The sequence below is a fragment of the Genypterus blacodes genome, unplaced genomic scaffold (genome assembly GCF_046128005.1).
Source record: "Genypterus blacodes isolate CSIRO-AG114 ecotype Tasmania unplaced genomic scaffold, CSIRO-AGI_Gbla_v1 ptg000032l_1, whole genome shotgun sequence".
Taxonomy (NCBI): Eukaryota; Metazoa; Chordata; class Actinopteri; order Ophidiiformes; family Ophidiidae; genus Genypterus; species Genypterus blacodes.
The window spans coordinates 8,703,890-8,729,643 of record NW_027466845.1 but is presented as its reverse complement, the minus strand read 5'-3'; the positions used below and the strand labels follow the sequence as shown (position 1 = coordinate 8,729,643).

The window sequence follows — 25,754 nt, the reverse complement described above, 5'->3', positions numbered from 1 at the left end:
GTTGGTTTTAATACTGCGATGAACACTGACTTGATATGGAGAAGAACCGCGGGAAAATTTCCATCGTCAAAAACGTTAAACACGCACACAATTAATAACAGCTGGCGACAGTTTGCATGTGTGTTGTATACACAGATGGCTCCTCACGTGACACGACGCACAATGACTTCAGAGAACAACGATACAGTTCGTCTGCCATCCACCACACCAGGCCGTCGCTTACAGACATTACTCGTTTTACATTCGGTGATTTAGAAGAACTCCGACCTGACGATTCACACGCAGAGGCCCGACGCGCCTCCCAGAAGTCCCCAGTCTACCAGTTCTGTCATTTCAAAATGGCAGATTGCGGTTGCAGCTGCGCCCCTCCCCCCCCTGTGGTGCCTTTACCCTTCCCCCATGAGGATGAGGTATATGCCAAGACGAGATGCCCGCTCTCCGTCTCTTAGCAGTGCAGGATCTTGATGAACGCCTTCCTGAACTCCACGTTGAAGGTGGTATAGATGATGGGATTGACGGCGCTGTTCACGTAGCCCAGCCAGGTGAACGCGTTGTACATCTCGGCTGGGACTTTGCATTTGGTGCAGTGGGTGTTCAAGATGTGCGTGATGAAGAACGGCAGCCAGCAGATGATGAAGACACCTGAAGGGATGAGGGAAGAGAGTTCAGAGATGCTAGGTTGGGATGATTCGTGTCGGCACAAAAGAGACACAAAAATAAAGGCGAGTGTTTCGTTGTATTGCATCACCGCGTGTGTGTGTGTTGTATATAGTGCCGCATGCATTCCTTCGTTAAATTTCATCATCGCCTATTTAAGAGAATTCGATCGCAAATAACTTGTTTACCTAACACGATGGCTAACATCTGAGTGGCTTTCTTCTCTTTCTGCTGGGAGATCTTCCTCTTGCTCATGGTTTTCACAGAAGTCTGAGTCTTGCCGTTGGGTAACGCCTGTGTCTGGAAGGCTTTGGCCACGGGGGGCGGCGGGTCGCTCGGGGCCGCCTTGGCAGGATCTCCATTCTTCTCCGCCCTGCCTCCCTGCTCGGGGGGCGTGGGCGGCGCGGAGGTGGGGCTGGCGTTGGCCTTGTTGGGCACTAGCAGCTGGTGGCTAGTGGCCGGCGTGTCTCCCAGCGCGCACTGCGGCGCCGGCGCTGGCTGCTGCCTCTGCTTCTGGCTGCTGGCGCTGTTCAGCTCGTCCAGCTCCAGATCTTCCCCCTCGTTGACCCCGTCCTTGATGAAGATCTGCACAGCGTTTTTAAGATTCAGAATCGATCACAGTGAGCAGGAAAGTGTTTTTAAACTTCTTGTTGTGAGAGATGGAGGGGAAAATACAAGGTGACTGTTTGCTAAACCTTTTACAGGCCAAACCAACTGCTTCTAACAATGACAGGTTTTAGAAATGGAAAACAATAAAAGACAACACACCACTTTCTTCTTGTTGACAGGAAAACTCCCATTAGATTTAACAATCATGGTACACAACCTCACATCCTCTGGGTGAGTGCACTTATCCTGCAACACAAACAGCTGTGTCAGTCTACCAGGACACGGCACCGTCCACGCACAACGGACAGACGCGTCCACCTGATAGGGGACATAAAGGTTACAGCACTTTGTCTTTTACATTCAACTGATAATGAGAAGTGATCCAAACACATGGAAATTAGACTTTTATTTAACTAAATGATCAATCATTATAAAGTTAACTTGTTATACTTTTAACATACTAGTTTGTACAAAACATCAATAAAAATGACAGATATTGATATATTGTTTTCTTCATGGTAGACATTGTGAACATCTTGTCCCCTGTGTTGCACAGGCGCATGCACGGGTCCCGTTAGCGGCTCAGACGCCGTCCTCAGCTTCCTGTGCTGAGAGCATCCAGCTTCACTGAGTCCCAGAAATCAATACTGAGCGAAGCAAAGGTCCATCACGGTCGGTCTTGCATGAGGCCTTTCAACACAGAGACGTGTCAGGCAAATAAATGTGACATTAAGGCTGAAATGGGTTTACTCAATGTAATCATCGTTACGGTTACGGTGCGTTTCATCTGAATATGGGGGGTAAACGAGCTCCTGATGCCTTAGGTGTAATGCAGCCTTTGGCCTTTCAATCTCTCGTCTGGAATGCAACCCGCTGCTGTTTTTACACAGAAAATCAATCTTCTTCATGTCTCAGTCTCCCTCACTTACCGTATGCTGTTACATAACGCAGCGGCGCTCCCTAAAGCCACGCCGTGTAATTGGGTTGAGAAAGGAATTGATTTGATTTTCATAATCAAAACAAATGTTTGCTCGAAAACGACAACGTCAGAAAACAAATCCTTTTCATCTCTATGGAGCATAGTTCCATTCTCCAACTCTTGTGCGATCAATACAACATTCTAACAGCCTACAGTGTCACAGCAGCTCACCTTCATCGACGACGGACCATCAGGGTTGGCAGCCTGACACATACGCTTAGGTTTGGTGTTGACACGTTTCCGTCGCTTCCTTAGCACCACGTAAATTTGCACATAAACCAGCAGGGTGATGATGAAGGGCACGTAGAAGGACACAATGGAAGAGTAGACCACGAAGGCTGGGTTGGCGATCACGCAGAGGGACTCGTCGCGAGTCGCTGAGGGAGACAAGCACACGGGGACAGAAGGCGTTGTGTCAGACAGAATCAAGCGTCCACTGAGTTCATCTGACAGCTACTAAACATCTAAGTACCTCCTCCGGCGATGACGGCAAACGCTCCCTGTGAACATTTGAACTCTGAACTCTCTCCTCTGTAAACTGCTCAGCTTCAAACGTGACCTCCTAACCTGACAGCGTGGCACAGCTCTATCATTTCCATATCCTGAAATCAAAAGCGTACCTGCCTCGGTTCTCCAGGGACCAGATGGGAAACCTTCACAATTCCGGCTTTGCAAGAACGCTGCCATGAGGCATCAGCGCGGAGCCAAATGGAGAGATCCTATCACCTTCCTGCGGCCGCTTCTTCATTTAGATCATGCTGATTACTTTGAAGGCCAGGCCTGCTTGTGCCCTTGGCTACAATCGTGACCTTTACACTCGCTTCACACCAGAGTGCACAGAGAGGTCGCCTTCTCCATCTTTTTCCCGTACGCAGGTATACCAACTGGGACCAACCTGGTTACGCGTTTTATTGCTGATGCAGAGAAGCGCTTGAGGAGTATTCTAATACGTTTTCGTAAGGGTTGGGACTTGAGCAGAAAATGACTCTTTTCATGGATATTTAGTGCTAATGTTTGTGTCGACACAGCAGATGGAGACGGGAATTATGGGTAATATGGTTGACAAAACGTTTTTTTCTGTTTAACTTCAGTGCATAAAGAGGAGGGAGAGAGAGTTGTTCTTAATCTAATACTAGAAAACGACATTAGTCAAAGGAACGCCGGCACATTTCAGGAGAGAGACACTGAAAACGACTTCCTGTGAAGCTGTGAACTCTATCAGCGGTGGGATTGCTACACTGCGATTTTGCAATGATCATAAGCGGGCCAATATGTATAATTTGTCTACATATCCTCTCCATTTGACCTCTGACCTCTGACCTCTATCTGTTTGGGACACCAGGCCAAGGTAAAGAGACAGGATTTGAGATGTTAACATGTCTTACCTGTGTTATTTAGGCCAAACAACAGGGGACACGATATGGCAAAAGATAACACCCACACCACGGAGATCATCACTGTGACGCGCCTCCTGGAGCTGTAGCGAGTGTTGTACAGCATCGGCATAGCAACCGCTGTGTAACTGTGAGGGGTAAAGGAGGAAACAATCACTATCCTGCACTTGGTATGCAAACAGTAGAAGTCGATGCAAAGAAACATTAAAAGTGATTAGTTCTTTTCAGATCGCCCACGGCGCCCGGAGGAAGGATGGGCTTAGAGACGGCGTAATGGCCCGCCTACTGCGATCCAGTCACAACGCATGCAGCATCCGTCCAGATAATGAGAACTCCTGTTGATTGCAAAGTGTAAATGCAAATTCCCTCATTAGACGCCATCATCCAGATCCATTGTGGAGGCTTTCTACTGACGGATCTCCCTCTCACACCTAGTAAAGAAACAACCACAAATGCTCCCTCTCATCTCCGATCAGATCCTTTTCTCTCTCTTTTTTAAAAAAAATTACCCTTTGCAAATGTCAGCAAGCGGCGGGGATGCAGAAAGAAGAAGAAAGCAGCGTCGTCTTCTCGGCGTCTCACAGGAGAGACCTTATCATTTAACCTCGGTACATGGGCTGACCTTATTAAAGAGCCTGCTCTAATCCCCTGGAAAGCCTATTTACAGTGGCTTAGTAGTGCATTGATTTCTCTATAATTTACTTTAAAAGACTTAAGCAAAATGCATAAGTGGTTGAGACTTTCATGAAAACACACATGGGAGGCTGGGATCATTATAGCACAATTACTCCGTATAGGTTTGTTTAATTTAACAGAGAGTTTAGTAGACTGGCACATGCACCTGACTGTCCCAATGCATACGTACATACTTATACACACTGGCATCGTACATCAATCTCAAGTGTCAAGTCAATAACAATCATCATTTAGAGAAAAACGTACAATCGGCATATTTGTAAATTAAGTGAAAATTAGAAATCGAAATGTTTCATCATGGATTTAAAAATGCCTTCAGGCCACAGATTTACAGGAAATACTGCATTTACATCCTGGATTAGTACTCATGCACTATAGGAGTCTTGCAGCTTGTGGCAACGTGGAGCTTAAAAGACCTTTGACCCTCAGGGCTGGAACATGTGGAGTGAACTTCCTGCGTCAGTCGGTGAGGTCAGTCTGCTGCGTGCATGCTGACGGAAATCTGAATTCTGTTGAAGATTGAAAGTTTCGCAACATTTTCTATTATTAATGCGCCTGGACTCCTGGTGGTGTCTGGATGCTCAGTGGGTAGAGCTTCCGCTTGGGAACCGGAGGGTCGCCGGTTCGAGTCCCTGCCGAGGTGCCCCTGAGCAAGGCACCGAACCCTCAATTGCCCCCCCCTCTGCGAAGGGTGGTAATGTAATGTAATGTAAGTCGCTTTGGATAAAAGCGTCTGCCAAATGATCGTAATGTAATGTAATGTAATTGACACCAGGAGATGAAGAGTAAAACACTTCTATATGCTGCGGGTCTAAAACAAACTAAGTGAGAAGATTAACATTTGCAGTAGAAATTGTTAAATACATGAATGTTATATACTGTTCCCTCCGTCTGATCCATAATGGGATATGATGTCATGTAAGCAGTGTTAACGTTTGTATGCAGACTTTTGTAAACAGTTTTATTCAATTATTACTACCTTTTTATCTGAGTCCAAAGGAAACAGCAAAGTATTTCTTATCTTATCTTACCATCCGCAACAGGGCATCATAATTTATGTTATATAATCATTATTATTATTATTATTATAGTGTACTCCTTTAATATAGACCCTGTAAAAGCCACCTTGACTGATTAGTAGTCACACATATATGCATGTTTTTCATGAAAACAAGAATTGATGTGATGATGTGCTAACCTATGAACATCTAGCAGGTGTGTTCATGTTCAATAACACCGGTGCACCATGGGAACATTCCAGATTAATGAGGTTTTCTCTATATGTGAGAGGCACATTTTATCTTCCGATTATATATATATATGTGTGTGTGTGCGTGTGTGTGTGTGTGTGTGTGGGAAGATGAAAATGCAGCCACGCAGAAAATTGTATGAAATTAGACATGGCAGCGCACGGGAATTGTCACGGTGTTGAGAAGCTTCCCACTGGAACTCATCTGATCTTCATCTGCTCTGATGGATTCATTCCTGATCTTCATACCAGGTGAACAGCAGACAAGTGACGTGTTCATCGCATTACGTCGCTTAAAATGTTGTCGAAAAGTTACCCTTCGACTTTTTTGTCACTCGCGATTGATTTGTTAATTTTTTATGAATGTTGCCACAGCGCCTCCTAAATGAACACCTTTAGGAAGTACCTTTTCAAGTAGTATCTTCAGTACCTGTTCATTTGTAAACAGTATAAACAGAGCATTAGATACAAACTGAATAGCTATTGGCTTTGCACATCACAGCACCTTCCATTTCCTCAGACCATATTCTGTTATTCAGAAAGTGAAAATCCATACAGGAAGCCGAGCAGGCGTCGGGGCTGAATAATCTGCGAATCAGACTCACCGATCGATGCTGATGGCGCAGAGATTGAGGATGCTGGCTGTACACATCATTACGTCCAGCGTGACAAAGATGTCACAGTGAATCTTGCTGAAACGCCACTCGCCCACTACCTAGAGGAGACAGAAGAGATGTGCTTTTCATATCTGCGACAAAAAGAAATGTGGTGACAGTCGAGCCCCCTGATGGACTGTGTGCCTTCATATCATTTCCACATCAGTGATAAAGAGAGAGAGAGAGAGAGAGAGAGAGAGAGAGAGAGAGAGAGAGAGAGAGAGAGAGAGAAAGAGGAAAATCTGAAGCGTGATTAAAAGAAAGAGTTCAAATCAAAGTCAGCAGGAAACGCTTGAGTACTGCTCAGTGATTGGTAGTTTGTATACATGGAGGGAGGGGGGAGGGGGAGGGGGGGAGGTAAAGGGTCAGCTGCCTCATCCCAGGATTTTGGATGAAGTCCGATGGTCCGCATTAATACCAAATGAGTTTTCCACCTGACATGCGAGCATTCCACAGGTCACGCGACGGCTCGAGACCCCGATACTGCAGGCACGCCATTGTTGATATGGTCTTCTACTGGATATAATGGAACCTGCAAACCCATTTCTACGCCGTTGGGCGTGTAATAGTCGACTATCTCTGCAGCTGCTTTCTTCTACTTTATATCTTAGGGTCACAATCCTCCTTTCAGTGATGTCAAGTCAGCTTCAACAGAATGGCGAGAAAGTCACATCGTGGGCTGTGACATCAGCCCGAGATGTGCGAAGATGACTCAACCTCGATGCCTGAACCTGAATCTCACTTTCAGACCAACCAAACTTCTCCCTGCACCCTTTAGTCGTAGTGTCAAGAAATTGATTTGCTTCAAGCTTTACATTCCTTTTTCTTATACTATATAAATGATAAACACGCTGCATGAGATGATGTCTGACAATTTGTATTCACACTCCTCTGCTTTATGAAAAGCGGTTAAACCTTGTCGTCAAACATCATCGTCAAGCGTCTGGCTGGCAGACATGCGTGGTCCGATGCCGCCCACCTAGTCTGGCGAAAAAGTTTCAGAAGATGTGGAAAGTGTAATGGTGGGGTTGTCAACTTGTGCTTCTCCGCGCTTGATTAATCTTTGTCCCGAGAGACGAGCTTTTGGTATTAACAGGCAGGTTTTCTGCTGCAGTTTACAACAATAGTGGTGATTGCTGGAGGATCTGACAGGCTAATGGATGCACCGCTCCTCTCATTTCCTCTCCTTCCTCTACACTTTCTCCCCTGACGCCTGTCTTCTAACTATCTCCACCTCCTTTCTCCTGCACCTCACCTTCTCTTTCCCCACTCCTTTGTCTCCATCATTCTCACTCTTCTTCCACTGTACCTCCTTTCTATCAGTGTCACACCGACCCAACTCTTTCCATCCCCCCAACACTTTGGAGAAACACATTCAGTAGATGTGAAACTGAGTCGTGCAGTTTGTAGCGTCACGTCTGACAATCAGTTACATCATAACAAAGGTTCAAAAAGTTCAGTTTCAAGTCAGACCCGGTTTATTTGTAGTCTAACATCAGATACAGTCTCAAAGGGCTTTACAGGCCCGCAACAACAAAGGATTCCCATCCAAAGCTCTCCAAAAAACCTTAACATATGGCCAAAGAGAAAGAAACTTTCAGAGAGGAAGAATCAGAGAGAGATTTGAGCACCATGAGGGTCCAGAGAGAGGAGGAAGAGGAGGAGGAGAGGGAGAAGAGAGAGAGAAAAGAGCATATCCAACTGTTATGCAAATGTCAACTGTAGGATATAAATATTTCTTTTTCATTTCTGTCCCAGTCGTCCCTCCAACTTCAATTTCAATCTTCAGACTGTTCGTGGCGCTTCATTATTCAGGATGTATCAGCGTTCTGATTTAAATTTGCAAACGCACAGCTTTGGGGAAATTGAAAATGCAGTAATAGAAGCTGTGGGGACTGAGAGTGGCCAGAAGGAGCCGAGTGAGGCGTCACCATTAATCAGGCTGGAATCCCTTTTCTCTGATATTAGAATTATATCACACATACTGTATGTCAGATTAACATAATGATTTCTTAGTCTTATATATTTTGACACCTGAAGAAAACGAAGAAAAGGACGCCTGTGATTCCTTATGAAAATGAAAAAAAACAAACTTTTGAAGCTTTTCCGACCAAAATGGAATTGTCTGCTTGTACTTGGCTTCCATCTGTCTCCTTAGCGACCGCTGGTTGGGTCACATTCAGTTGAGATTTGCATTTATACCTTTTAAGTGTCGACATTTACCTACAACATTGGCTGCTTTTGTTAGAATGTAAGCCATTCGTCTCACTTTGTGTACAAATGAACCACCGGCACCTCTGAGTTGTACTATTAAGTGATCTTGATCTCCGTAATGTTTCCAATTAAGATTAAATATTGCCCATACCTGCTATCATATGGTGTGGCAATGTGCTAAAGAATGCAAGAAGAAGAAACCTGCATACATATCACAATCAATGCTGTGGTCGTTATATAATTACAAACAGGAGAAAGGCAATTTGATGTAGGAAGTCCACAATAAATCTATATTAACGTAATGTGCAGTCTACTTTTACTCACCTCCGCTATAATCAACCTGCACATCTAAGGTCCAGCATAATGTGTCTGCTGTATGGTTTCTAAATTAGTCACACTTGGAGACGTAATGCTAATGTAGCATTTAATAAGAAAGGGCAGGTTGAATAATTTGCCCATGTAGTGTGAGTAACCTGTCAGTGTCGTCCACGCCGATGACGTTATGAACAAGAAGCTCTTAGTCGCGGCCATGACCTGTGACACCAGAGATGAACAGATGTATGTGTATGTATGTGTGTGTGTGTGTGTGTGTGTGTGTGTGTGTGTGTGTGTGTGTGTGTGTGTGTGGGTGTGTGTGTGTGTGTGTTGGGGGTGGGTAGAAAAGCAGGTCGAAGGTCTGGTAGAGACACGGCAAGATAGTGCTACCTGTTATGCATGTTCAGAAAATTCTAATCCTTATCTGGTGAACTGCTACATATTCCTCTTAGTCTATAACATCAACATATTTGCATTTGTGATTATGTAACTGAGTATTTGTGATTGCTTGTGAGGCTGCTCTCTGCACATAAATTGATTTAATTATGTGTTTGTAATAAACCTTTATCCAAATCATTAAACCAGTCCAGCTGACACTCTCTCTCTCTCTCTCTCTCTCTCTCTCTCTCTCTCTCTCTCTCTCCCTCTCTCCCTCTCTCCCTCCCTCCACTTCATATTCGCCGGACGCACGGCAGCTTAGGAAACAGAGGTGGGAACGAGCATCTGGTTTCAAATATATGCCGGGGTAATCAATTCTGACTTTGATAAACAGCCGGTGCTGGGTTCTCAGCACATTAATCTGTGAATCAATTTCTCTCTGTAATTGCTTGTCTGCAACACTAGCTCATACTCTCGGAGTTTATGAAACTTCAATGAAAAGCTGGGTCGGTAATGCTGCAATGAACCACATGTATAAAGAGCAGCTGGAGGAAGAGGAGGAGGATGAGGGTTAGAGACTTTTTCTATGGAAGAAACGGCGTAGGTCCAAGGTTTGACCCCCCTGTATTTGCTCATTGGCCTTCAGGTTAGTTACGATTCTTCGCTGATGACACTCAACTCTAAGCTCCCATTTAGAACGGCAATCATTCCGGTGGTGTTGTTGCTGGTTCCTTAGCCACACCTCCAATCCCACCAGTATAAGTCATTCTTTCAAACTCAACTCTTTCAAACAGTCGCTCTGGCTGTCGTCTCCTCTCCACTTGATAGCCGTCTCTGACAGCTCCTTCAAAATCTATAGATTGAGCACATTAAACTTGGAATTCCGTTGCGGGTCAACCAAGCGGAACGAGGCGTTAATTGTCAATCGAAGAATAGAATGAGTCAGAGATATTTTGGTGTTGAGAGGCTTACAGCCAGCAGAGAGACGAGTTGGCGCTAGCTATAGCTTCTCCATCCTTTCATTCTCCCTAGACGCTCATCCTGGTCTGCCTCACATTATTCCAGCTTCAGCCTCACTTCACTGTCTTCCAGTTTCATCGATTGAATTTAAACTCCTATACCACCTACTGGGCCAATGCCCAACTGAGAGCAACCGAGTTGCTGATCCCTTATAAATCAGACCCCTCAGGTCTCTGTAATGGCTTCTCTTGATTGGTTCCATACTGTAAATTCACGGACTCATGGCCTCTGAGCATTTGTTGTCCTGGCTCAGAGGTTTATAGAAAATTTTCTTTTCTTTTCTTATGAAGCCTTGTTCTAGTCCTTTGGCACATGTTAGAGGAAGAAGAAGTACCAGTACAATAAAATGTTATGTTTGAGTTATACTGTCTGCAGCGTACAAGAGCAGAGAGAGAACAAACACGAGATCTAATTCTGCCCTCAAAGTCTTCATATAGTGTAGCTGAGAGAGCAGCACCGTGTTCAAACACCAGCGGTATTCTGCAGTATATCAATCACTCTCGCTTCATTTCAAAATCCCTGTAAAGGTCCATTTAAGGTCAGCATCCAACTGAAACTGACTCACAGCTGAGGCAGTGGCTCAGTGGGTAGAGCTTCCGCTTGGGAACCGGAGGGTTGCCGGTTCGAGCCCCTGCCGAGGTGCCCCTGAGCAAGGCACCGAACCCTCAATTGCTCCCCCCTCTGCGAAGGGTGGTAAATGTAATGTAAGTCGCTTTGGATAAAAGCGTCAGCCAAATGACCGTAATGTAATGTAATGTCACAACATTTCTAACAGTTGCTGCTTGTGCCGTCACTGACCTGAGATCGATTTGCAACTCCATGCTTGAAACAAAAGTAAAACAATGTCTTCATTCATTTCAAAGTTTTATGGTGGTTGTGGCGATACTGAGACCTCTGTGTTACTTGGATGTTTACAGCTGTGGACTCTGGGTAGCTGTAAAAAGTTGCCAGACGACTAAGAAGTAAACAAGAACACAGAGTTCCACATTGCTTTATCCTTCCCTCCTCTCACATTTTGACACCAGCCTTCCCAAAGGACCATCCACTCACAGCTTTCTGCACTTACTTCAAATAGCCACAAACACGCACACACACACACGTTCACACATGTACACACACACACATATATTACATAGCTGGACCCTCCATTACTGAGCGAGTTTCTCATTTTCTCTCTGTTATTGTTGCTCTGTCTGTGCTGTGATCACCTGTTGCTCCACCCATGAAACCTCACAAAGAGGTGGAGCATCAGTGTGATGTTCTTACAGCAAAACAGAAAGTGAGTCAGAGTCCCAGCTGAGCAGCAGTCTACACGGCAACAGGAGAAGAGAAGCGAGTGGATCAGACGTTTGTCCGCAGCGCAGCAAGCCAAACTTTGGTGAGTACAGACAGAATATTTACTGTTTAACAAGCAGCATGAGAAAAAGCTGAGCTGCACTCACACTTTTCACTTCACTCCACTCCATCATTCTGAAAGGCTTCGCTCATATTCCAGACGTTCACAGGTTGATATTTGTAGCTCCAGGAGCTGTGCTTGATGCATCGACCATTTTCCTCGCTGTGTTTTCAGCGCCAGAGCAGGAAAAGTGCAGCAAGTGACTTCATTTATCTGTGTCAGTGAGTCACTGCAGTGAGCTGCGCCCATCACACCAGGTAGTGAATGGAATGCAGCCCATAGTCATGTTGACCTAATTCTAAGTCAGAAGAGTCAAACAGTCAGAATAGTAACAAAGAGACAAAACCAATGACCTTTCCGTAGACGCTGCCCTCAGGACATTTTGTTGTAATATCCATTAATAACAAAGTCGCCTCTCCTTCCCTTTCACTCTTACAAGAACTACATATGATGATACTTTGCTGCGGAGCTTTACTGGCTTGTTAACTGGTGACCTGAAGTACTTTTATCTACCTTTGTTGAACGCACTTATTGGAAGTCGCTTTGGATAAAAGCGTCTGCTAAATGACCGTAATGTAATGTAATGTTAAACAATCGTGATTGTGTAATTCCAGTTTGTTCTCCTGTGTGTGTTTGTGTGTGTGTATGTGTGTGTCCTGTGTCAAAAGCTTTTTGTCAGAAGACCTGAGCTACACGTGAACAAGTTCATATCTGAGATGGGCACTAGGTTCAGATATTCAGCCAGAAACAAAGGCGGCAGAGGGTCAGAGCAACACGCTGCCGGACCAGGAGAAGCTCAGTGTGTCGTCTGCACCGGAACCAAACTGAATGCCACAAAGTCCTGCCTGAGGTGTGAGACTCATCTGGAGGCTCATCTGACAGCACCACGCCTAAAATCACATAAGCTGATCCATCCTTTGGACAACCTGCAAGACAGGATGTGTAAGAAGCACAACGAAACTCTGAAGCTCTTCTGCAAGACTGACCAGACCTGTGTGTGCCTCATCTGTCCTGTTTTCATCCACAAGAACCATGAGTGTGTTCCTTTGGAAGAAGAATATAAAGGAAAGAAGGCTGAGCTGGAGAAGACAGAGGCTGAAATTCAGCAGAAGATCCAGCAGAGAAGACTGAAGATCCAGGAGATCATACAGTCAGCAAACCTCAGCGGGGACGCTGCACAGAGGGAGAAAGCAGACGGAGCCCAGGTTTTCACCGCTCTGAAGCAGATGGTGGAGAAAAGCCAGGCCGACTTCTTCAAGGACGTAGAGGAGAGGCAGAAGAACACACAGAAACAGGCTGAAGGCTTCATTAAAGAGCTGCAGCAGGAACTCTCTGAGCTGATGGAGAGAGCTGCTGAGGTGGAGCAGCTTCTACGCTCTCAAGATCACCTCCACCTCCTCCAAAGCTTCCCATCCAACTGCACTGCTCCTCCCACCAAGGACTGCACACAGGTCATCCATCATAAGTCACATGAGGGGAGCGTGGTGAAAGCTGTGGCTCAGCTGGAGAGGACCATCAGCAAAGGGGTGAGGAAGCTGCTGGAGGTGGAGCTGAAGAGGATCCAGCAGTTCGCAGTGGATGTGACACTGGATCCTGATACAGCTCATCCCAATCTCATCCTGTCTGAGGATGAGAAACAAGTTCACTGTGGGGATGTGAGGAAGAATCTCCTAGACAACCCAGAAAGATTTGATAGATGTGTTTATGTATTAGGAAAGCAGAGTTTCTCCTCAGGAAGATCTTACTACGAGATTCAGGTGAAAGGAAAGACTGCATGGACTTTAGGGGTGGCCAGTGAGTCGCTCAGCAGAAAGGGACACATCACAACAACCCCTCAGAACGGTTACTGGACCGTTAGGTTGAGGAATGAAAGCAAGTTCTTAGCTCCTGATGAGCCTCCTGTCCGTCTGAGTGTGAAGTCCAAGCCAGAGAAGGTGGGAGTGTTCGTGGATTACGAGGAGGGTCTGGTCTCCTTCTATGACGTCCACACTGCAGCTCTGATCTTCTCCTTTACTGGTTGCATCTTCACTCACAAACTCCGCCCATTATTCAGTCCCTGTGTTACTCATGGTGGTACAAACTCCGCCCCACTGATGATCTCAGCTGTCAGTCACACTGAGTAAACTGGGATGAATGTAGACATAACGAGCCGATCTGTGTCTTTACTTTGACATTTCTTGACATTCTGATTCATGTGCTGTTTTTGACTGATGACATCATAATTGTCTTTGATTGTTACCGCTGTTACACAACAATTTACCCACAATGATCTGATCTAATAACTGTAATTACTGCCAATCAATAAATCAATAGGGAGCTTTGACTGAAGTCTTTCCATGTGTGTGTGGTGAAAGAAAAAGGTTTAATTGTCTGATCATTGTAAATATAACAAATGTTGGCTTGTGGTTGGATTAGTGAAGAGAAGCGAATGAATCAAGTGAGTTCTGTCTTCGGTCTTCGTCACATTCAGGGAACATGAGCCAACTAGGATCCTGCTGCTCAGTAAAAACTGTTTAATCAGAACCAGAACCAGAACCAGAACATCTCCCATTGAATCCAGCTCACCAAACATGAAAAACACAACCAAAACAATACAACCTACATCCTCACTCAAGCACAACGCAGGTATGTAATACGTGGTACAAGCAAACTACTACTACTACTACTACTTCTACTGCTACAACTCCTCCTACTACTAGCACTACTTTGATGTGAGGTATTGTTGCGTCTATCCAATAGCCCATCTAAATACAAAGCGACGTCATTCCGTTGACCTCCTGCCACCGTCGCTAAAACTAGTGATTACTGCTTGAACAACCTCACATAGACAGGTTGGATATATTCTTTGGATAATTGATGTTTTTATAATGTTTAACAGCACAAGCTTTGAAGTGCCAATGTCACCTGTCACCTGTCAGTTTATTTACACACATCCAGACAGGGAGAGACAATGGACAAGCAGTGGATTAATACACTGAAATCTGATCGGAGTTGTAATCACCATGAGTCACACAGACACAAGGGGATTAGAGTCAATGTTGTCTTAGATTGCTTTTTGTGAGTCTGACAGCGTGACCTAAAGCCTGATGGATAGAAATCACCTCAGAGTGCAGACAGAGGAGATGAAAGAGGATGTAAAGATAGAGAGATACCTACATTTTTGTTCTGAAAAATAGCCCACATCCTGCTCGGTATTGATCGGGGAGAGTGAAGACAGTTCGATGGTGTACGCAAGGCAATGTTCTGTTTTCAGTGACGATTTAATTCAACGTTGTCACACAGTGCCATCGCTATACAGGCCACTGCAAGATTTATATATATACAATGTAAACGATATGACATACACTCACCTCCACCCTGGTTGTATATTGAAGCTTTGATGTGCTGACTGCAACTAAAGTCGTTTGCCTACAGTTCCACTGTCACCACATTTCATTTCATGCCTGTCAAGTAATACATTTGGCCCATGCATACATTATGCTGCACAAAGCTACAGTATCTAACTGTTTTCTAGAATTTGATTAAATCTACAATATAGCCTGAAGGTAATCCAAAACTTTAGTGCTCTGGAAAATGTATTCAAGCTTTGCAGATATGTTGAGATACATTTGATTATTAACCACACTAATGGTGAAATGATGTCACATTTAGGATATATATATATCATTTTGAGGTAATATTAGGATGGTTTTAGGAGACCGGGGGCGTTTATAGAAACACTCGAAGCTTCCAAATATAGTTTTGCTACTAGTCAGTGTGTCACCTTTTGTAATTCACAAGCAATTTATCAATGATAAAAGCAACAGCGTCACATAAATGGAACGGGGGAGGAGGGGTAGACAGAGATACAGTGCTCTATAAGTGCATGTCCGCTTAATTATGTCCCTTTGAGTGTGTGTGTGTGCGTGCGTGCTTGTGTGTGTGCATTCTCTCTATCTTACCTCCAAGTAGACGACCCAGGGCATGACCAGCGTGGCCACCAGCAGGTCGGCCACGGCCAGGCTGACGATCAGGTAGTTGGTGGTGGTCTGCAGCGCTTTCTCCCTGGACACAGCAATGCACACCAGCACGTTGCCGAAGACGATAACGAAGATGAGCAGCGTGAGCAGCATGGCGTAGTAGTTGTACGGGTGCTTCTGCCCCTGATCGGTTGCGTTGACCCCCCATGTTCCGTTTTCAAAGAAACTGTCATTGTAGGCATACTGGGTTAGGACATCCATTAGCTGTGAGTGACGGAGGCCTAAGACGGGCCCTGAGAGACAAGACAGAGAAAACACCTGGGCTTAGAATGGGACTGTGCTTGGGACCATATTTGCATACAATTATAAAGAACTACCATCTAATAACTTTCTGTGTGGACTGTCGGTGTCCACCTTCCAGGTCCAGGTTGCCTCCCTTCTCTCTATCTCTCTCTCTCCTCTTTCCCCTCTTTCTATAAAAAAAATGATCTCCAAAATTCCCTTCACCTGTATGCACAATGTCATGTACAATATCTGCTTCAATAAAAACAAATTGCAAAAAAAAAAAAAAATGAAATGAATGACTTACTCAGAAAGTGCTTACCTTTATCATTGTATTCATGATATCATCCCTCATCTTTTTGATGGTCTTTATGCCACTAATATTGAATTATTATGTCAATAAATAACACAAAGCCCTTTCAACTGCACATATTGCTTTATGTGCTACACATTGATTGATTGATTGATTGATTGATTGATTGATTGACGTACTGATTGGTATCTCTAACTGAGATAGTGACTCTAATCACATGCAAAACACGTGTGGGCCTGGCAGAGCAGATAATGTTCTACCAATCACAACATCCTTACACTTTGCATTCACATCCCACCTCAGTATCCAGATAAAGAGATGAGATGCTGCTGTCAGGAGGATTCTACCTCCACCATCCCTTCAGTGGTTCAAGTTCACAGTCAGTCTGAACTCCATGAAGCTCCAGGTGTGACAGAGAAAATACACACCGACACATCCTCCCTCGCTCCTGTCATCGCTGGATTAATATTTATGTCATGCTCCACTTACAGTCTCTGGTCCTGCGCCCTCACACTCGCTGCTCAACCCCCTCGGTCATATACTAATTGATTCTACATCGTTTCAGGCTGTTGCTTCTGCTCATAGTGATCTACTTGAAATTCCGTATTTCATCTCATTTCCAAACCCAGCAGTGAGTGTCTTGCATTCATATGGATCTTTACAGTCTTGAGGCAATTCCACCCACCTCATAATCGCTCAGACTGCTGCTTCCTCATGCAAGGTGCAGGAACTGGGATTGCATCAGATCTGCCGGACCACATACGCCACAGCTAGCCAGGTGTGGACAAATTCTTACCTTTCCTGAGCTTCACGCTTCCACTCGCTTGCATTAATTATTTTTAATTGTGAGATGTCACTTGCTGTGCTTGCACCTGGAACCTGAGCCACGACAGCCCGCAATTTGTTTTATATTTAAAGAAATAAATGAAGCTCATCCGCGGGTAAAGGATGAAAACTTATACTGCCATCATCAGCGCTGCGTGTAAAAGGCACCTGTGTTCTGGATCCAGCGCTGTAGTAAGAGTCACTGTCATTCTGCTGAACCCTAACCTGAGATAACTTTCAGGTCACATTTGCATGATCGCATTTTAGAATTCCATGGATCAGTTTAAAGTTGGCTGATCCCTGGCTGCAGACCCAGAGGCAGCCAAGCAAACCTAAACTACAAAGCTTAACGCCTCACGAATATGGGCTCCTGGATTGTGTGTGTGTGGAGTGTTTTTAACAAGCGTAACACTATGTATGTGTGTGTGTTTTTGCCTCCAAAAAAACCCACCTACCGCTTTGTTATCCAGAGACCTGACTGCAGGTTCAGCCAAATCTCTGAGATGGGAAGATGTGGCATGTTTCGATGTTTTGTAACTTCTCATTTCAATTGTAGATACACGAAAACAAATACGGGTAAGAAACAGATTTGCATGTACTGTAGCTCGTTAAGTCAGACCAGCAATGTCTGTTGAATGTGTTGCATTAATTTGCTTAATCCTGGACCGCTTCCAGTTAAACTCCTCAGAGACGCTTTCACACTCACGCTCCTCTCCAGGAACGCTTGCTGCTGCCCCACATAACTTTACACATTTCCTGGGAATATTCACAAACTGTACACGCTTCTAGGCTGAGATACATGCAAAAGTAGTGACGCATTGGAAGTGTGTGATGTGTCCACAGGAGTGACCGGAGGAGGAGAGAGGGAAGCAAGAGCGCGGGGACCCATTTATGCAGGAACGAGAGAAGAATGAGAGAAGGTGAGGGAGAGAAGGAGTGTTGATCCTGTTGCCGTGTGTAATCATTGCCCAGGGGCATCGGGCAGCGTTGTGCTCCCTGCAGACGCTCTGCAGCTGTCTCATCTAATTTACTTGCTTGCTCTACTTCCTAACATATGTGCGATGGTTCTCAACACTGCTCTGGTCGCCGGTGAGAACTTGAATCTGCTGCTTCATTTACAACTCAACCTGATCTTCATCATGTTTGATATCTGAGGAGAACAACTTGCAGTGGTTCTTAAATAGACTGCAGAGGCGTGTTAGAGCGTATCTGTACCCGAGTGTTGGTTACACCTGAGTATGTCGTGATGGCGGCGATGAAAATAGAGTTCAAAAGCAGTCAGGATATTAAAAAAGGAGTTGATTGACAGTCCAGCAGCGACAGAGAAATGAGCGAGACGTCACAAAAGCACCACGGCCAGAATTAGACCGAGCAAGAAATCCGAAACTACATCAACCGAGAAACTCTTACAAACGTCCAGGCGGGATTGTCTAGACACTTTCATGCAGTCGCTAACAAAGTCGGCACTTCCTGTACCCGCCTCAAGCAAATGAAGGCAAACTTTGTGTTGACTGTCAAGTTGCTTGGATGGTGCAGATGAAACCCAGAGCAGATGTCAAATGTCTCCTGTTTTATTTCTGTCAAAACATGCGCTTTAAAACGGAATGTAACAGAGAACACAAGCGAGGCGCAGAATCACTCAGGAACTTTTTGATATATGACTGAAAATGTTGGAAACACATATCAAAGAGAACAGGAACAAGACCAGTGACTCATACGCACACACAAACACACACACACAAACACACACACACAAACTGTCCTGAAACTATTTATGTTTTCATACTGTCTATGTTTTCGGAGTGCATTTTTAGTGTGTGATGTATTTGGACGTTATCAGATCACAAGGACAAATAAGGACACAAAATTGGCCTGGTGGAAGGTTTGATACCAGGAAGTGGACTTTAGGCAGACGGGGGAGTGAGAGCCCCCTACATGTGTGTTATTGTAACTGCATCTATTTACTTTTTTATAAATAGCAGCCATGAGTGATGGCTGGCGATGGCGATGATGGCAGAGGTCGAGCCGGATCTCACCAGACGTTTAGCGAGAACCTCAACATCACTTAACAGCAGAATATGCAGAGGAGTCTGTACTTATTGACCTTTTACTCCATACGCTGGTTTGCAATCTGTCCTGATTTGTATTTTTAGACACTGACTCATGTAAAGGAATGTAAAGGAATGCGTCCTCGTCGAGTACACGATTTTAAATAAGGAGTGTGAAACGGTAGCTTCAACACGCACAGTGTGTGGACACACTCCTACTGTGTCTCTTAAGCCTGCAAAGCTCTAAAACAGAGACGTTAGCTTTCCTCTGCTCTGATTGGACGCCTGTCACGACACCAGGGGGCGCCGTGTGAGGCAGCGGCTCATTAATGCCCTGGCTGTCACTTGCTCTTACCTCAGACACGCCATATGTCAGTAATGGGGCTCAGGTGCGCTGATTAGTGTGGCAGCGTGTTGTCAGTGTCGCTTTCTGTTTTTTTATTTGTGTGTACTGAAGGAAACTGCGTCAGTGTGTCACCGATCCGCCATACGAGCATCCTGTCACAACGCGTCGCTTGGTGTCAACGGAAACAGCAGACAATATGCTGCCAGTCACACACACACGCACGCACGCACACACGCACGCACGCACGCACGCACACACACACACACACACACACACACACACACACACACACACACACACACACACACACACACACACACACACACACACACACACACACCGCCTGACAGGAGTGGTGACAGTGGAGCTTGAGACACAACAAGGCGTGTGAGGACGGAGCCCAGTGAGACGTTCACTCAGTGACGCCCAGAGACACAAACCAGACAGTGAGTATTGATTTTTTATGTATTGATTCTGAAAGACGCTGCAGCAGGAATGTTGTGTTTCTTCGGTTCTGTTTGGGAGGAAGTTTATAGTCGGCGCTGATCAGGAAGATGAATTCTTCAGGTTATGTTGCGGTAAAGACACTTTGTTAATAAGCTGATTTCATTTGTGAATACTTAACGCAAAAGCGTAATAAATGTTTTTGATTCTTCGCTGCAATTTCACAGCTGCAGTACCACCGGTAGTCCACCTCCTGCAGTTTGAGAACCACTCTTCTAGATGAAATGAGAAGTAGGACAGCATGATGCAACGCAAAGAGGCGTCTCTGATGAGAAACACACACAGACACACACGCTTGAGGCTGGTGTCATAATGAGCTGCAGGTGTGTGTAACGACCCACAGGTGCATGTGATCTCCACTGATGGCTTGTGTAAGTTGGTGACTGACAGTGAGCACTGTGTGTGTGTGTGTGTGTGTGTGTGTGTGTGTGTGTGTGTGTGTGTGTGTGTGTGTGTGTGTGTGTCTTCAAATCCAAATAAACTACCTCCAATTTATTCCTTACATATGTCTCTTCATACTCGTCACTCTGCTGCTCTCCAGCTTCTGTTTGCTTCTTGTTTACATCCACTCTGTTGATAAAAACACAGAAATGGGTGCTTTGACTTTACAGGTAGTTGATTAGTTTACCCAGCTGCACAATGCAGAGCGATGCTGTCACATCCAGTGTGTGAGGTTAGGAGCAGGCTTGTGTTTGTGCCTCCCAGCACCTGCAGGCAGCTCCAGGGCCGCTGCATTCAGCCGTGTCAGCGCCGCCGCCGCCTTTGTTTCCATTGAAATATACGGTTTCGCATCAAAACAAGCAGGGCTCGTTTCCCATAATGAACCTGACGCAGAAACACAAGTCTTCATTATCTGACGAGGATTTCAACCACTAAGCGCACGGATTCTTTCAAAGGTGAAAGTCTAAGAGGCTTAAAAGAGCAAGAAAACATCAAAGTGTTGAAGCTGCAGAGGGAAGGAGGCTGAGGATTCATCACTTGTGTGTAGATAATCTTATTCAGTAACGGTGAAGGATGAGAGTATTTCATTTGTGTACAAAGTAAAAGGACGCATAAACACTTATAGACTATAAGAGGGTAAATTCTGCTTTATAAACGCTGACGTCAGTGTCAAGTAATGTTTACAATCTGAGCGAGGGAGAAATAGCTCCTCCATTAAAATGAACAAGCACCTCTGAGTGTTACAGAACATTGAATAATACTTCCTGCCATTTATAAAACAAACACACTTTCTTTATTTCATTATTCACAGTTTATTATTTGTAATCAATAGCTACTTTAAATTATACAGAAGTATAATGGAGCGTTTCTACCACAACAACACCGCAACAACACAGGGAGGACGAATCGAAGGACGGAGTAGTTCAGTGAGAGACAATCAGCATGTGATGACCTAATGGGCCTGAGGTGACCCTGAGTGACCCCTGAACATACGGCGGCATGTCAACAGATTAAAGGTTTTGGAGTAAAAACGCAAGCGTGTCTTTTTCGCGTTCACATTACGACGGCGGTAAATTAGCCGCAGAGACGAGGCGACATCATGTTTCCTTCCCCCCACAGGCGGTTTGGACGTTAAAGGCGAAGGACGTTTGTGCCGCTAAATCTGTTGCCGCCACGCGGAAAGTATCATTGCACCTCTTTTATTGCCATCTTCCTCTCCAAAAGTGCTGCGTCCTTCATGGCCGCGTGTAAATCAAAAACGTTCACATGTAGCAGTCAGAGGCGTGGTAGCGTAGCGGCAGCGGCGGCGGCAATCGACAGCTAACATCTGCTAAATGTACTTGCGTCACAGCGAGAGAGGCGCCGGCGGCTCTGCAGAGACACACATTACCTTCAGTCACACTCACACCTTTCACACATTTACACCACTTCACCTCGCACACACAGGGCAACATCAACCCATGTGTATGTGTGATTATGTGTGTGATTGTGTGTGTGAGTGTGTGTCCTTGGGATGTGATGCCTGCCAGCTGCGCCCTTCATCAGTTTGAAACATGGCTTAAGGAAGTCCAAGGTTTTAGACAATTATAGGCACGGTTTGTAACACACAAACAAACACACACACACGCGCACACACACACACACAAACAAAAGAACATCCACCTTTGTAAAATCCCTTTAAGCCTTTGATATATTCAATATTCTTGTGTTTTAATTCCAAGTTTGCAGATGTTAAAGAAACCAAACCAGGATTTAATTCACAACAAAATAAATAATAAATATATGACCTTTAAATAAAGCTTGCGTGGATTTAAAATGTTGAAAATCATATCTGTTTTGCTTTTAGTCCATTTTTTCATTCAGACATTACATCACTGAAATATTCAGCTCAGGCATCCCATAGGTCAAACAGCCGGAGGTAACAGGTTCACACGCCCTGCCTTTGAGCCTTTGCCACTGCCCTTGAGCAAGGCACGATGCCGGAGCTCTGGAGTCTGGTTTCAGCGGTGAGAGTGTGTGAGGAGGCGAGGAAGGCAGGGGTCAGAATCCACTACAGGGTTTAATAGCACGTAACCTTGCGTAAACATGAGCGCACATTAATGATACACCGGTTGTGTGTCGTCGTAGCGACCGAGGAGCCGATCTTCAGTGCTTTGAGGTCAAATCTGAAAGATGCCGCAAGAGTTAGCAACATTCTGATCAAAAGGCCATTTCATTGGCTTTTCCTCTTGAACGCATCACACAAACTCTTCAGGCTGACTCACTTTGATTTGAGGGATTTTGGCGCCTCGGCATTTTAAATCCGTCAAAATCTTTACTGCAGCCTTTGATTCATATTCATACATATGTAAAGCAGCGTTCTTGCGTCGTTTCTCCTCTTACTCAATTCAAATGTTTAAATCTGTGAGTTATGTTAAGCAGTTTGAAAAGCTGCCAAGGTCTGAAAGTGAGCCATCAATCAACACTGACCCCTGAACGCACCACCGCTCACACACACATTAGAACGTGGACGTGCGATTTACAAGCAACAAGAAAGTTTGTATTGATGACAGAATGGAGCAGGAGATCCACTCGCACCTGCTGAGCTGTGATGAGGTGATGCAGGTTTGCTCACAAACACACACACATACACGCACGCGCGCACGCACAAAAGCCCTCATTAAGCAAGTTAAACACAACCACGACCACACTGGGCGACCTCTGACCTTTCCGTGGGTGTAATCCTTAAATAGCCTGGCTTGGCTTTTCTACCCATAATCCTTCATCTTTCCATCTAACCGCCTCCTGAGTTCCCCCTCGAGTAACGACAACACGCCGCGTTATCTGACCGGTGAGCTCCCGCCTCAAACGGATAAGAGGGACAAGTGTAGATGTTTGTCTCGCTCCCACTAACCACGATTCAAACCCGCGAAAGGTCTCCCTCTCTCTTTCCCCCTTTCTCTCCCTCTCTCTCTCTCTCTTTTCCTCCGATCAGATAACAAGTAAATACTTTCATCCCCAGCGAGATCGACACGTTTGCAGGAAGGGGCGGAAGAGTTGAGGGATGCAGAAGGGAGAGAAATTGCAGTTTGTTTTTATCTGACCAGAGTCATCTTGAGTGAGTTTTGATCGCCCGCTCGCTCCTCGGGTTTCTAGGCGTGAATGCACAAACTCAAACTTTCCATTCTATTCTATGAATTTTGCAACACGTTACCCAGTGTGGCTTAATTATGTTGTAATGATGGCGGAAATAAGAATGAAAATGTTTGAGTCATGTTCTGTTTTGTTTGCCTTTATCTGCTAATTACTGCATTTTTTCACCATTTCCTAATTAAAAAATGGGTTCAGCATCGCCAAAGGAACTTCTGCCTAATTAATTTAGCCCCTCATAAATACAAACTTGTGGTTCATTATCCACACACTGCCTGTTTGTTCCCCCACTTCATTAAGGTATAAGAGCGCCACAATTACAACCCAAAACAGGCTGCTGGAATGTAAAGCTGCAAGAGTTCAGTGTTTGTGCAGAGACATGCAAACTAACACAAACATAAACACACACACCCACACACTGCTGTACTCCTTTCTTTAGAATCAGGCATCTTTAAGACACATTCTGACAGCACTGAGAGCCTGAAAACTGGAAAAACTGATCTGCAACTGGCTTCAAATCGAAAGCAATCTGAGTGAAAGTCACAGGTGGACGGTTGTCGAAACATCGACAACAAACCGCCGACTGTGACCAAACTTGCAGGCAAACCCCCCCCCCCGGAGCGCGCGCGTGTGTGTGACTTCCATACTGAGACGGAGGAGCTCCGGGGACAGAAATTGTGAAAACTTTGGCGACGCCCACGGGGGAAACAGAAGTGAAACGAGGCCAATGCCGCCTCTTCAGAATCAGCCTTGTGCATTCTCAAACGCACTCCTGCCACGTTTTTGGAACCACGACTTTCCACCTCAAAGTGTGTGTTTAAAGCCAGCGGCGGTCAGCACGATCTGACATCTGATCGCCAAAACAATCAATGATGAATGGCCACCCTCGTGCATGAGAGGAAGTAGAGTGGCGCCTGTCAGGGAGAAGGTAGAGGTGCGATGGATCAAAGCTCTACATCAGCAGAGAATCAAACATTTGTTTTACACTTTTGTATCCCGCCTCTGTTCTGTTTTTTTTTAATCGTCTTTAACCCTTTTTTAGCCGCTTTCTGGCTTCCGTCTTCATTCTTTTATCTCCTCTGCTGTTGTTATTCTCACCCCACCAACACCTTTACTGGATGTTTGTTTAAACCTCAGCCAAGTTGGACGGCAAATTTTCCCTTTTTCGGAGCAATAAGCTAATCAGGTGTTTTCCACCTTTTTCCAGCTTTCCAGCAACCAAATCCTCCCCCGATTCCCAGAATCCTCAAGCAGAAGCTCCGGCTGATACCAGCAGCACAACATCAATATCATCCAAGCGTTTGATTCCTGGCCCTGATAGCCTTCCACCTAATTGGTTTACTATCTACCACAGCAGCTCTTAGTTGTGAGGACAGAATAATTGATGCTGGCAAAGTCAATAAGGCCCGGACGTCTCCTGACTTCCCCGTGTTTCTTTTGTCACAGTGCGAGAGAGCGTGGAAGAGGAAAAGGAGAGAGGGGGCGGGGGTAGCGGTTCTCCTCGCCGCTCCGGAGATATTGGCGGTGTAGGTGGAAGAGCTGCTATGACTTCTACTCTGCTGAAAATAAACCTGCTCATCCACAAGTAGCAATTACCGCGTCTTCATCGCGGCCGTGCAATTATGTCCCCGTCTCTCCGCTCCGTACTGGGGGGAGGATTTGCTCCTCTGACGTTCCTCCACCCCAGCTACACTCCGCTTCGGTTTGGCACCGGTTTGGAGTGAAGGACGGCAAAAAATGATCAAGATAAAAGGGAGAATAGAGTGTTGGAAGGAAATCGAGCATGAATCACCTTCATGTTAGTCTATTAAGAAGAGGAGGGGGAGGAGGGGAAGGGGAGGGGGGGGGGGGGGGGGGGGGCTATTTTTGGGACTTTCATAGATTTAAAAACACTGCAAGGACGTCTGGTTTGAATGACAGCTGTAATAACCTCGTACGGCCTGTCGGCTGTAGGAGCGACTGTGGAGAATCTTCACCGCGGCGACGCTGTCAAAAGAGGAGAAAGCCAATAAAATAGCGGCGAGCGAGAAGGGAAAAGGCGAGGGCGCAAACATGAGAAAGCCACAGATGCATTCTGGGACCCGAAGCCCCTCCGACCCCCTCCCCACCCATCCATCCATGTTATTGATACAGTGAGACATAAAGGTTATTGTCTCGCTGATTTCAGCCGTTTACCCTACAGAAACGAAGCCGCGAGGATGAAGACGGCACAGCTAAGAGGAGCGGCAGGTCGGTAACAAGCCCCAGCCTCCGCCGACCTCATTACAGGTCGCAGGGACGCTGCGGCGTAATGACCGGTCGCGTCTCTCGTGAGGCCGCAAAAACACACACACACACACACATG

At 45.5% G+C, this 25,754-nt stretch overlaps 2 protein-coding genes across 2 annotated transcripts in view; one reads left to right on the top strand and one right to left on the bottom strand.

The window, feature by feature from the left end:
* Window positions 1-346: 346 nt before the first annotated feature.
* The window catches only part of drd2a (dopamine receptor D2a), a 31,304-nt gene continuing 5,896 nt past the window's right edge, over window positions 347-25,754 (bottom strand). The window contains exons 2-8 of the mRNA XM_076146607.1: window positions 15,505-15,815; window positions 6,190-6,299; window positions 3,631-3,767; window positions 2,417-2,622; window positions 1,426-1,512; window positions 846-1,242; window positions 347-642 (exon numbers count right to left, since the gene is read on the bottom strand). Of these exons, the coding sequence (XP_076002722.1) occupies window positions 446-642; window positions 846-1,242; window positions 1,426-1,512; window positions 2,417-2,622; window positions 3,631-3,767; window positions 6,190-6,299; window positions 15,505-15,783 (1,413 nt within the window). The 5' untranslated portion in view covers window positions 15,784-15,815 and the 3' untranslated portion in view covers window positions 347-445. The remainder of the gene's footprint in view (window positions 643-845; window positions 1,243-1,425; window positions 1,513-2,416; window positions 2,623-3,630; window positions 3,768-6,189; window positions 6,300-15,504; window positions 15,816-25,754) is intronic.
* On the top strand, window positions 11,454-13,853 carry LOC142995506 (E3 ubiquitin-protein ligase TRIM39-like). Its single transcript, XM_076146608.1, has 2 exons — window positions 11,454-11,545; window positions 12,232-13,853. The coding sequence occupies exon 2, from the start codon at window positions 12,280-12,282 to the stop codon at window positions 13,684-13,686; it is 1,407 nt and encodes a 468-aa protein (XP_076002723.1). The 5' UTR covers window positions 11,454-11,545; window positions 12,232-12,279; the 3' UTR covers window positions 13,687-13,853.